We start from the raw sequence: 13,330 nt of genomic DNA on the forward strand, positions 1-13,330 counted from the left end.
TGTTTGAAATCCCTTTAATATTGCCTACCTTCTGGTTTGAGCAATATTCTTATAGAAATCTCAAAGATCTGAGGGGTATGAATAATATCGGGCACAAGTGTATATATATATATGTATATATATATATATATATATGTATATATATATATATATATATATATATATCATACATTGTGCATTTTTCTATTTAGATGATTAATGGTTAGGTCTCTTATTTGTAAATGTTTAAATCTTGTCTAATTGCCCTCTTCCATACAATATATATTAGAAATAACTGTTAGCAGCTGAATTTGTTATTTTGTCTTGGCCTTCTTCAGATGGATGTCATCCGCGTCAAGGTTCAATGGAAGTTGTTTTGAGAGACAACCAGTGTAGCTGTGATCAACGTAAACCCTTGGAAGCTAAGCAACATGAACAGAATCAACGCTGCCTTGCCCACTCATTGGTCGGTACCCCCAACTATATTGCGCCCGAAGTTCTTCTTCGAACTGGTAAGTCAACAAGCCGAACCTTTTTTTTCTTCTTATTATTTTCTGGTGTTAAATCATCTTGAATTCCAGCCGACTCTTTAGGTCAGCAACCAGAAGGAAATGTTAGTTGATTTGTGTCCTGGGAAAAATCAATTTGTTAGAGAAAGATTTATTATATAATGACACTTGTCACTCTTTTGTTTTATTTTAATTCAGTCGAAATTCTCAGAAATCAAGGGACCTACAACATGGGGCGAACACTTGAACTCTATATGAGATACATAGATATTTGAATGTTCCATAGAAATTGAGAACATAATTTTTATCTCCTCAATTAACCATTTTCATATGCTGTAGTGGTCTCTTGGTCTTACTGGATTCCAGGACAAGAATTCATCTAGTCTGGTGGAGTATCTAACTTTGTTCTGCTACTTGAGGTAACATCACTTGGAGAAGGGGCACCATTCCTTGTAAAAGTTAGCCATAGGGAGATCTTATTTGGGCAGGTCCTGGATATGACCTTCAACTATATCCGATGGTGAGGTCCCAGCTTGCGGGCTTTGGGGAGTATGAAGCCACCCTTTGATTGCCATTGCTCCCAGGTCCACTCTGACCCGGAGTGGTAGCACCTGTTAGGGTCCCAACTATGGGTTAAATAGAAACTGACTTAAAAAAATAAATATACTCTATTAAAAAATTGTTCTTCAAAATCACTGGATTCGGCATTAAATAACCTGAAAAAGGTTGATATGCCGTAAAACAAAAACAACCAACCAGCCTTATTTGGGCATCGAATACGAAATGTAATTTTGAATATTTGGTCAGGGTTTACTTCTAGAGAAACGTATCCTCATGCCAGGTTTTCCTGGCAAACCCCTGTACAGAGAGACTTTAGACACTCGAGGATAATGTCTAGTAGGCATTCAAGTTCTCTCATGTTTTTTTTTTTTTTGTTTTGGATTTTCTTTCTTTGAAGATTGTAATGCTGGGTTGAAGATTGTAATGCTAGGTTGAAGATTGTAACGCTGGGTTGAAGATTGTAACGCTGGGTTGAAGATTGTAACGCTGGGTTGAAGATTGTAATGCTGGGTATGCGGCAGCCAAACTAGCTGGCAACATTCCCCTGCTTTTTATTGAAACCAGCCGAGAGCTCTTTTTAGTATCCTCGCTGTTCCCTTAAGTGTGTGTATGTTTATATGTTCAGCTAATACATATGGCATAATCACGTTGACACGCTGGTTTTCATCAGATCACCAAAGTTAAGCAATGTTGAGCCTGTCTAGTACAAGATGGGTGACCATTTAGGAATTCTAGGTGCTGTATGTGCTCTCCGCTTATTTTAGCATTGTTTCCAGTTGTCCTGAATCTGCCCTTGCCACTGGTAGTTAACAATGTTGACTCAGGATAGGTGTGGTTGGAGATTGTGCAACTCTTGCCACAAAAATTCCACGTGTAGGCCCCCTTACAGTGGGTATCCATAGTCTGTCAAGACTGAAGGAAGCCATCATGTCCAACTAAAAGTCAAAAACTAATAACCAAAATCCCATCAAGTTGGTATTTTATTGATCAGCGTTGCCCTGGATGAACAATATCTAAAATTTAGAAAAATTTATTCATTCTCTGGGGGTCAACTGGGCCAGGTTTCGTTGGGGAGGTTTTTTTTTTGTCAGTGTTATTATGTACTATTTGAAAAGAAAGAGCTGATTCATTTCACAAGGAATCTATGATATGAGGAGAGTTGTGTGTGTATGTCCAGTCAGAAAGGAATGGGCTGGGCAAAGAAGAAAGATGAGAATTGGGAAGAGGGAGGAGTTATACAGAGGAAGAGATAGATAGATAGATAGAAAGATAAAAGTTTTAATAGAAATATTGTACACCAAAACTCACATATGTTAATCAAATAGTTTTATTAAAAAAAATAACAAAAGAAAATCAAATTTTATGACAAAACGAAGGTCAACAATCTCTGAACCCTATTTTGCAAGGCAAGGGAGATAATTCCAAATAATTCAATCTGAGAAAACTCAAATTCACTTAAAGATGATTTTTATTTTTGTAGAACTAAAAGTACCTCATGATATGAATTGAATAGCATCGATTTTATATCTAAATGAAAGCGTTTATACGAGATATGACCTGAGAAGTTTTACTTAGAATTCAAATTCTCATAAAATAATAACAAAGTTTAAAACTCACTATCTCAGGTAGTTTTTGAACAGGAAAAACTGATTAAAATATGATTTTGAAGATCAGATGCATCTAAAATATGATCTGAGTATGTTTTGGGGCTGCCTGTGTACATAATGATATTTCAAACAATTTCATTTCAGGTAAAAAAAAAAAAAATACTATTACATACTTAGGTGTCATTTCGAAATTATCAAAAGTTCTAAAAACTACAAGAAATGATTAAAAGTAAAAATTAAATTTATCAAATTATAGAATTTTATTGTATTTGATAATGTTCACAACTTCTTAAATGCCAGGTAACTGATATTTATGATTTAAACAAAATAATTGCAATGAACCCTTCAAAATAAACCGATAATCTGTTTTTTGGTTGTTTATTATTTTGTTTGTTTTTTTTTTTATTTTTTTTTTGTAAAAAAATAGTTCTAGCAGATCTTCTATTTATATATAATTTTTTGTAATATAAGATGGTCCCAAAAGTTTGTAAACACTTGTGAAAAATTGAAATTTTACTCGCCAAATAATAATAAAAAAAAATTAAACCTCAAAATAAAAATTATTATTTCCTAAGACATTCTGTCATTGATCTGCAAGTTTTCAGATCTGGTCAAAGTACTATTCAGCCAACTTTGAATCAAAGACTTCTTGACACATTTCCTCAACTTTATCAAACGAGTCAAATCCGTAGCTCTTCAGAAAGTGTTGTATTGAGTGGAAAATGCTGTAATCTGCTGGAATTGTAGGCTGGATGTGGCAGAGCCTCAATGCTGTCAAGCTCTTTGAACTTGTCTTCAGTATTCCTGGTGGCATGTAGCTTGGCATTGTCCTATTGCATCAAGACATGCTTTTGGTGGATCAACTTTTTGGTGGATCAACTTTTTGGTGGATCAACTTTTTGGTGGATCAACTTTTTGGTGGATCAACTTTGATGTGCTTCAACTTTGATGTGCTTCAACTTTTTGGTGCTTCAACTTTTTGGTGCTTCAACTTTTTGGTGCTTCAACTTTTTGGTGCTTCAACTTTTCGTAGACCCGCTCCTGTTGCTTATAGTAAAGTTTGGCACTGATGGCAAGATCATTTGGAATCAACTCAAGATGCATGATTCCATCAAAGTTCACCCAAATGCACAACATGCTTTGTTACTGAATTTATCTTGTTTTTGAACCGGCGGTCTCTTTCTGATCTCGCAGCTCAATTTTATCAATTGTCATCTGGAATAGAAAAATGAAGATCACTGTAACAATATAAACACAAAATAATTAAAAATTGCATAAAAATTAAATTTTTGCCGAGTGTTTATGAACTTTTGGGACAACCTAATATTCAGAATTTTTACCAATTTCGACATGACAAGTAAGTACATGATAGTGTTTTTACCTAAAATGCAGATTTTGAAATCCTATTATACTGCACAAATACCTTTATTTTTATTTATTCATTTTTTCTTTAGAAAAGCTGATGAAATTGGATATTTGGCCTTCCTTCCTCATGAGGATGTTTATTATTTTTTATGTTAACAAATTTTATCTTAAAAAAAATACCACTCATTAAATAATAAAATTCACAATTCTTTCTGCATTCCAACCATATTTGGTACAAATAAACTTCAGTCTGAGTGACTTGTCCACCACATTTCAATATAAATATTCAACAGTCTTTGTTTTATCAACATTCAATAATAATTTGCTTCCATTGTGCGCATTTGCATTGATCAATATTAAGCGTGATCTTGTGGTTGTTAAATTTTGCGGCAGATGAAAGTGTTGTGTGAGATAAAACAGTGTTTTTAATAGGATGAAAAAAAAAACCCTCTCCGCACTATAGATGTTGCTTAGTATGGCTGAGGGGACATTTTGGTGACTGTCTCATCAGTAGGTGGTGGGTGTGATTTAGAATGGTTTTCACACTCGTTGGACCTAAAACACCCAAATTTTTATCTGTGGGGTTGTCTCCAAAATAATGTCTATCGAAACACTCCCCCAAACTATTCTTGAATACATATTTTTGGTTGGACGGTCATATCTTGTCACCTTTTGAGCGAATGGCATCAAATGAATGTCTATAAATGCACCAAAAATGTTGGGGAAAAAAAAAAACGTCATTCATTTGGAAATGAAGAGTTATTTCCATTTTCACTGATTTTTTTTTTTTTTTATTTTTCTTTTTTAATTAAAAAAAAAAAACGTTACTTTTTTTCTCCTCTCCTTTTTTTAGGTTACACGCGATGTTGTGATTGGTGGAGTGTTGGGGTCATTTTGTATGAGATGTTGGTCGGGCAGCCTCCATTCTACGCACCACACCCAGCTGAAACGCAGTACAAGGTTCGTACATTTGCTATTCATCATTTTTATCATTGATTCATTCTGTTTTTTTTTTTTGTTTGTTTTTTTTTAATTTTTGATTAAAGAGTCAACATGCATACATGCAGCGGCTCTGCTGTTTTTAACAGCCTCGGTGATCACAACTCTCCAAATTGTAGAATCATGGTAATTTTGGGAGGACAAGTAAAGACCATATTTTCCCATTACTTTCCGTCTTGATTTGATACCAATCTGGAAATTTCTACAACTCGACACAGTAGTACAGTGCCTAGTCTTCCCAAATGATCACCCATCTGGTCCTGGTCAGGCTCAGAATCGACATATTGTGTCTGTAAAATGTTTTTTTTTTTAAAAAAGACTTGTATGGAAAAACTCTTTGAAAATAAATTTTCATTCAAAATATAGTTTTTAGTAAATACACGATTATAATAGTGTGTCATTTGTTTTTTGGAAGTTTTATAATATACCATGAAAACAATTGAACCCTTTGAGTCACCCATTGAGTTTGGTTAGATTGCTTGAATCAGGAAAAGTGAGTTTGCAAAGCTGATTCAATATAAAAAAGTAAAACGCATGGTTTATTTCTGCACCCCCCCTCTCTCTCTCTTTCCAGCTATGAGTTAAAGGCCTACTTCACAAGATCTCCATCTACGGTATAACTGGAAATATACTCTCTATCATTAAATCATTTCTCTCTGATATAGGATCATAAGAGTAGTGGTTGATGGACAAAAATCAGAGGCCTGCAGTATTAATGCTGGAGTCCCTCAAGGGTTCATCCTGGGCCCAACTCTCTTCCTGATCTACATCAATGGCCTCCCTAAACACATACTTAAATCATTTGTTGACATCTATGCTGATGACACGACCATCTACAGCAACACATCAAAGGCTGTAAATGACAAAGCTCTCTCTGATTCTCTCTCCTCTGATCTCGAACGAGTGGTTCAGTGGGGGAAGACGTGGCTGGTTACCTTTTAATGCATCCAAAATCAAACTCCTATCTTTACATCATCAATGCTCTGATCCCTATCTGACATCAATTGAAATGGATGGCTCTCGTCTAGGAGAAGCCCCATGTTTTGACAAGCTTCTGGGCTTGACCTTCACTCCTGATCTGAAATGGAACACGTACATCAAGTCTGTTGCCAAGGTCACTGGAAAGATGGTGGGATCCTTCTACCGCTCCAGAAGATATCTCACTACTGATGCAATTCTCTATCTATATAAAAGCCAAGTACATCTAAGGATGGAATACTGCTGCCATATCTGGGCAGGAGCTGCTAAAAACAGCTTATCCTGCCTTTGCAGAGTACAAAATAGACTTCGTGGCTTAGTGGGGGATGCCCTTTTCTCTTCCCTGCAACCTCTCCCCCACAGAAGAGACGTTGCAAGCCTATCTTTGTTTTATCGTTATTTCCATGGCAGGTGCTCGTCTGAACTCCAATCTCTGGTTCCCCCTCACCAATCTTTTACAAAAAACACCCGTCTAGCTGAATCCACTGTCAAAAACTTTCCCCACTCTTTATCTATGCCTAAATCAAAACGTAAATTCCATGAACAAAGCTTCTCTCTTAGAACTGCACGCCTGTGGAACTCTGTTCCGTCTGCCTGCTTCCCTTCTGACTACAACTTGGATGTCTTCAAGTCCAACACAAACAAATTCCTGATGAACCGCCCCCATAAGTAGACACTCTAAAATCTCCACACTAACGTACTGTACTTACAATAACCCTTATCTCTGAGTGGCTTCCGGGCCTTGATAAGTGGTGACCACCTTGTAAAAAAAAAATAAATAAATAATATTATTACTTGTGGTGATATTTTCTTTTGTTTTTAATGGACTATTCTAATCTTTGTAATTTTTCCTTTCCTTGACCTTCCCCTATGAACTGGACTTGCTACCTTAACTGTTCTACATCTACTAACCTAAGAACTCTTATCCATTCTTTCGGTGAGACTATACCATCAAAGTCTCCTGTTCTGCATAGTCTCCCTATAATGTCTAGATTTAGTCTTCTTCTAAGGGCATCAAATCTAAGCCTGTCTTTAACACTGACATTACACATCCATCATATCATTCTCATATAATTTCTTTCCATGCAACGCATGTCCTCAACCCTCACATTTACCAAAAATTCAAAATACAATCAGACATACAAACGGATAAAGTCTTTCATTTTTGTTTCTATTTTAAAAATTAATTAAACAAAATTTTTGTTTTTCTGTTGTCCAGGTGATACATTGGCGAGAGAACCTGCATATTCCTCAAAACAAGCTGTCACTTGCAGCTGCGGACTTGATCTTGCAACTTCTGAACGATCCAAAGGAGCGTCTTGGCAATCATGGATCGGAAGAAATCAAACGGCATCCATTCTTTGACCAGATAATGTTTAATGGGCTCCGTCAACAGACGGCGCCATATGCTCCAACCATTCGGCATGCTATGGATACGTCTAACTTTGATCCGGTCGATCCTGAGAAACTGAGGTCAAGCAATGACAATGGTGACGACAACAGACGAGATATTTTTGGTCATGAGAATGGCAAACATCCTGAACATGGATTTTTTGAATTTACATTTCGACGTTTCTTTGATGATGGCGGCCATCCGTACCCTGATTTTAGTACTGTCTTTGTTTGAAAAAAAAAAATTTTTTTTTTAAGAATCGACCCCCTCCCATACCCCTCATTCATATATTTTTTTTCTGTTATATATGTTGGACAATTTACATTTTTTTTTTTTTTAGCTACCATTCTTAGAAATTACCTTGAACTTCAGTTTTTATTTATTTTTTTTTGAATGCCGTTTTTCTTTTTTCTCTGTAAATAATTTTTAAAGTGAAAATATACTTTTTTTTTATCGAAAAAAAATAGTATTCAACTTTTCAAAAAAAATAGGTTTTATTACAAAACATCTTTGAAAAATTTTAGATGGTTAAATCTGTCTAATAAATTAGATTTACTATCCTTTTGATTCATCCAAATATTGTTACTATTTATGATTCAACATTTGTATAGAAAAACCAAAGGATCAATAAAAAATAAAGTTGTGATCTTTAAAGTTACAATAGTGCATCCTTAATCATTTTTATTATATATATATATATATATATATATATATATATTATATATATTTTATTTTATTTATTTATTTTTTTTGATAAATAATACCATTTTATACACAAAAAAGCTATATAAAACAACTTTAGCAAATGGTGAATTTTAGATTTTAATATTTGAGTCCTTCTTTATAGAATCAGACATCTTGAATCGTAAGTGGCAAGATGGCTGCCCACTTCCATGAATTTCTACTTTATTTACACTTTGTAAATAAAGTAGAAATTCATGGAAGTAAATATTTAAAAATACAAATTATTTTTTATTTTTAAATAATAGTCAGATTCTTTAAACTGTTTTTTTTTTTATTGATTGTGCAATCAATAATAAGATATGAAAAATGATGATAGCATAACTCTTTATTTATTTGTATGAACCTTCCGGGATGTACTAGAAATTACTCTTTTTCAATAATAGTGTCTTCAGAATTGTGAGCTTATTAGAAATATGCATTAACTTTAGTATTTCTTATACAAAAAAAATACCACAAACAGGCCTACTATTATGTTTAAAGTGAATTTGCAAACAAATTTTTCTTATCATTTTGAACATTTTTTTTTTTTTTTTAAATAAAAGATGGACGAGATTCACTTTTATACTTGAAAGAAATCAAACAATTTTATGACTAAGGTTTCAATTGTTAAAACAGATTTTATATAAGAAAATATTTTAAGTTGAATTTTTTTTTATTTTTACTTTTTTGTTTTTTGCAAAGAAAATTCCTTGTTGAATCTTGAATATTTTTGACCATAAAATTGATACAAACACATTGTAACGCATCCTAAAACATTAAAACAAGGAAACTGGTGGGAAATCTCTTAAGCCAATCATGGAGCTCCACTGAAGATGGAGACTTATGCAAGTTACCTCTGACCTTCACTGTGTCATACACAGCTTTAAAAGGAGGGCACATTTTCTCTGCTAGAAATTCTTTGGTTATAATATAATTTTCAACAATTAAAAATCATGGTGCAATGAATGTAATCTTTTTATACATTTTCAACACACACACACACACACACATTGAGATGCTGATATGAATCTGCCTGTACACATACTGTTTTTTTTTTTTTTCTTTCAAGAGTAAATGCAACACAAAATAAAGACCCGAGATGTAAATAAATGCTTCTAACGGAGTATGGATTACTCTGTTGCGTGTGTGTGTGTGCATGTGTATGTATGTGCATGAATGTGAGATGATTTAGAAAAATGAACGTGTCTATGTCTGTGTGTGCATGTGTGTATTAAACAAAATGATGACAAAAAATACTCTCCTTAACTTCTTTCATTTTTTTTGTCAGTATATTTTGATAATGAAGAAAGTGTATAGTAAGTTCATTTTTTATATAAAAGTTATATATATATATATATATATATATATATATATATGATATCAGAAAATTTTCAATCAAGAAAGCAAAAAATGGAGGAAAAGAAAAACGGCAATTTTACCCTCACCCTCGATTTTAAGACAAAAACAACTACTGCAATTTCTTTCTTTTTTTTTTGGACACAATTTAAAAGCAAAGAAAGGACCCTCTACCCCACTCTTTTCACCTTCCCTTCTTTCTTCTTCCCAAATCCTTTTTTGTCCTTGTTTGTGTATGTGTTTATAAGTGCGCATGCATCATCCAAAGATCTGGTTGAGTAGTTTCAGTGCTGGGTCACCGACTAATAGAATGTACAGTTTCTGGAGAAATAAAAATGAAAATTAAAAAAAAAAAAGAAGCTTTTTAAAAAATGGGCAAGTATAAAAAGAAAAATATTTTCTGGTTTTCTTTGTTTTCTTTTTCTTAATTGTGTAAATACGTTTTTTATTACAGATGCTATAATATATATATAAAGCTGAATGTATGTGTGTGTGTGTCTGGTCACGAATAGGCTCCTATATGGTTGAGTATTTTAAAAAACTGATTACATATAATGATAGAAGATGTATCGAGACACAGGAATCGTTATGTTTGATCTGGCAGAATGGTGGTTCATTAAAATTGTGGGGTCTGCATTCGCACCTGGTCCACAAAGTATGGAAATAAAAAATTAAAAAAAAAAAGTTTACAAGTGTTTTTGATATAGATGTACATAATTAATAATACTTTGATAATTATTTTTTAACTTAAATAGGGATGGTATAATAAAATTGTGGGGTCTGCGTTCGCGCCTGGCCTCCATAGAATGGAAATAGGCACAAACTTTAATAAAGACTTTTCATATCTATCTGCGTAAGTATACTTTGATGATTATGTTTCAGTTTGAAGAAATATGGTATGATAAAATTATGGGGTGTTCGTTCGCGCCTGACCTCCATAGAATGGAAATATGTCACAAAGTTTAACAAGGTTTTTTAATATAGATCCACAGAATATTATGATAAGTGTTTCAGCGTGAACAGGTATGGTGTAATAAATTATGGGGTTTATCTATTTTATTTTTACTTTCATCATATTTTGCTTTGGTTTTGATACCCCCCAAATTCGAAGATATCTCTTTACAAGCCTTCCTTTTCATAACCTATCATACTTTCATAAATCAGAGTCCATTTTCTGTAGGCTGTTTTTGAACCCAGTTTTGCTAGTATATATATATAAATCTATAAAAGTGAATGTGTCTGTGTATATTTCCCTACGTAATAACTGTCTACAGACTCGAAATTTGATATACAGGGTACTAAGATTTGGGAAAATCTATGTGATCTGTTTTCAGCCAGAAATTTGGCTGTTAAGGGGTCAAAGTTCAACAATTTGACCTTTGAGAACACTATCAAACTCCTCCACCAATTTTGGGTCTAAACACTTGAAATTTTAGATATAGATTCCTTTGACATGGATCTAACTTAATAACTTTATTTGAGCTTAAAACAATAAATTTTAAGGGGTCAAAGTTAAAAAAAAAAAATTACCGTTTTTTTTTTTTTTTTTTTTTTTTTCTCTTTGCTCAGCATACACCTCCAAACACCCGGGCAACGCCGGGCATAGTAAATAATAAAATGTATATGGCAATTAAGCTACACAGAATATTCCACGTTTCATCCACACTAGGATTCATCAGGCTTATGTGACGATTTTGTGGTTGTCTCGCGTTTTTATATACGCACCTTCTATTGAGCACTGTCGAAGTAAATACTTTCGTATATTAATTTATGTGATTAAATTAAGTAATCATATATATATATGTACTAGCAAAAGTACCCGTCGTTGACTGGGTTCAAAAACAACCTACAGAAAACCTACAGAGAACAGAAGTAGACGATCGCAAAACGTTAAACGGCTACAAGAAAATTATAATGATAAACAGGATAAACATGGAAATACAATAAATAAAATTACAAATATGTATCTAACCTAACCCCTAACCCCTAACCCTAACCTACACAATTAAAGTTATTTTTTTATTTCTTCTATAGATTCGTATTAGCTAAAAACAGTGCATTTGTTAAAAATTGAGGAATGCTCGGACAACCTTTTTCCGGTTATTGCTGTCAGCTGCCGAGTAAACCAGGACCAATTTTGTGGAAATCATGTGTTGGTAAATGCAGAAGATCACAATTTTCTCTACAGTCACCAATAACATAAAATCGTCTTTGTATCATCTCTAACAATAGAAATCAAAACAGAAACTTATTAGTTGGTAAAATGAATAAAATACTTTGCTGTTGTGCATGCCAATCTTTCTGTGTAGATGACTTCAAGATCAAATGTCAAGCAGAACTCTGATGTTAAAGCTGAAGAGAACTCAGCATGACATTGAAGCGATGTACAGCCAACCAAAGTAAACTGTTGCCATACAGACTTAGTGTCATGCACATTTTATGCGTTCCAAGCATCTGAGCAGTATTTTCTAGTGACCACTGAGAGTCTGGGCATCCTTGAACGGTTCACCTCTAGACAAAGTTAAAGGTGTAGCCACCGGGACTTAGGATTAGTGCCGAAGTGATACATTTAAGTTCAGGTTGGGTTACACAAGTAGTTATCGATGGACAGAAGTCCGAAGCTCAAAGTATCAATGCTGGGGTGCTTCAGGGATCCATCCTGGGCCCAACTCTCTTCCTTATTTTTATCAATGATCTCTCAAATCACATTCTAAATTCATTTGTCAACATATACACAGACGACACTACCATCTATAGTAACATTTCAAAATCAGCAACAACCAAGATCTCTCTGACCTTCAGCACATGGTGCAATGGGGGAAAAGGTGGCTGATTAATTTCAATGCATCGAAAACCAAGCTTCTATCTTTTTACCACCAATGCTCTGATCCCTAATTGGCTACCATTGATATGAATGGCTCTCGCCTCAAAGAAGCATATTGCTTCAACGAGCTTCTCAAAATGACCTGAAATGGAACAGTTACATCAAATCTGTTATCAATGTCACTGGAAAAAATGGTTATGTCATTCTGCCGCTCCAGAATGTCTCACTTCCGAAGCAATCCTCTAGATGAAAAAAAATCAAATATGCCCTAAAATAGAGTACTGTTGCGACATTTGGGGAGAAGATGTCCAGAGTACCCTTGATAGAGCTCAAAACCGACTTTGAAACCGAGTAGGCGATGCCCTTTTCTCTTCTCTGCAACCTTTTTCTCGCAGAAGAGACGTTGCAATCCTGCCTCTGCTTCATCAGTATTTTTATGGTAAGTGTTCGTCTGAGATTCAATCTATGCCCCCCCCCTTGCTAAACCTTCACAAAAAACACTTGCCTAGTTATGATCACTATCAACAATTTTCTCCACTCCCTATATGTGCCTAAATATAAACACAAATTCTATGAACAAAGCTTCTTTCCTAGAAATGCCCGCCTAACTGCATCATAGTCGTCTTCAAGTCCAATGTGAACAAGAATTTCTTGATATCCCGTCTCCTTTAAATAGTGCAGTTTTCCTATATTCTCACCAAAAATGATCACTGAGCTGTTATCTCACTGACCACCCTACACTTTTATCTTCAAGTGGCCAGACCTCCATAAGTGGTGACTCCAAACCTTACTAACCCTAATCAGCAGCCACTTGGACTTGGGGTTAGTGGTAAAATAATTGTTAACTGTAGAGCAGTTAACAGAATGGCCAGAAAATGGGCGTATCATTTTACATTCAATTTGTATGCGAAAATGATCTCGAAATCTAAATTCTAATTTAATAAAATAAGATAACCTCCTATAAAGTGTAGAATTTTATTTTTTTTTTTCTTTGAGGTGGTGGAATCAGCAAAATATCTCGGTTTTATTTATCTTT

The 13,330-nt window shown here is 34.2% G+C and overlaps 1 protein-coding gene and 1 pseudogene across 2 annotated transcripts in view; both read left to right on the forward strand.

Moving 5' to 3' along the window:
- The window catches only part of LOC145291439 (uncharacterized), a 180,876-nt gene extending 173,206 nt beyond the window's left edge, over positions 1-7,670 (forward strand). For both annotated transcript variants that reach the window (XM_080137284.1, XM_080137282.1), the window contains 3 exons: positions 318-491; positions 4,875-4,981; positions 7,218-7,670. In XM_080137284.1, the coding sequence (XP_079993410.1) occupies positions 318-491; positions 4,875-4,981; positions 7,218-7,625 (689 nt within the window). In that variant the 3' untranslated portion in view covers positions 7,626-7,670. The remainder of the gene's footprint in view (positions 1-317; positions 492-4,874; positions 4,982-7,217) is intronic.
- On the forward strand, positions 1,680-1,796 carry LOC145291661 (5S ribosomal RNA; annotated as a pseudogene).
- Positions 7,671-13,330: the final 5,660 nt, after the last annotated feature.

Source organism: Euprymna scolopes, chromosome 12 (genome assembly GCF_053919585.1).
Source record: "Euprymna scolopes isolate OS-2025 chromosome 12, ASM5391958v1, whole genome shotgun sequence".
Classification (NCBI taxonomy): domain Eukaryota; kingdom Metazoa; phylum Mollusca; class Cephalopoda; order Sepiida; family Sepiolidae; genus Euprymna; species Euprymna scolopes.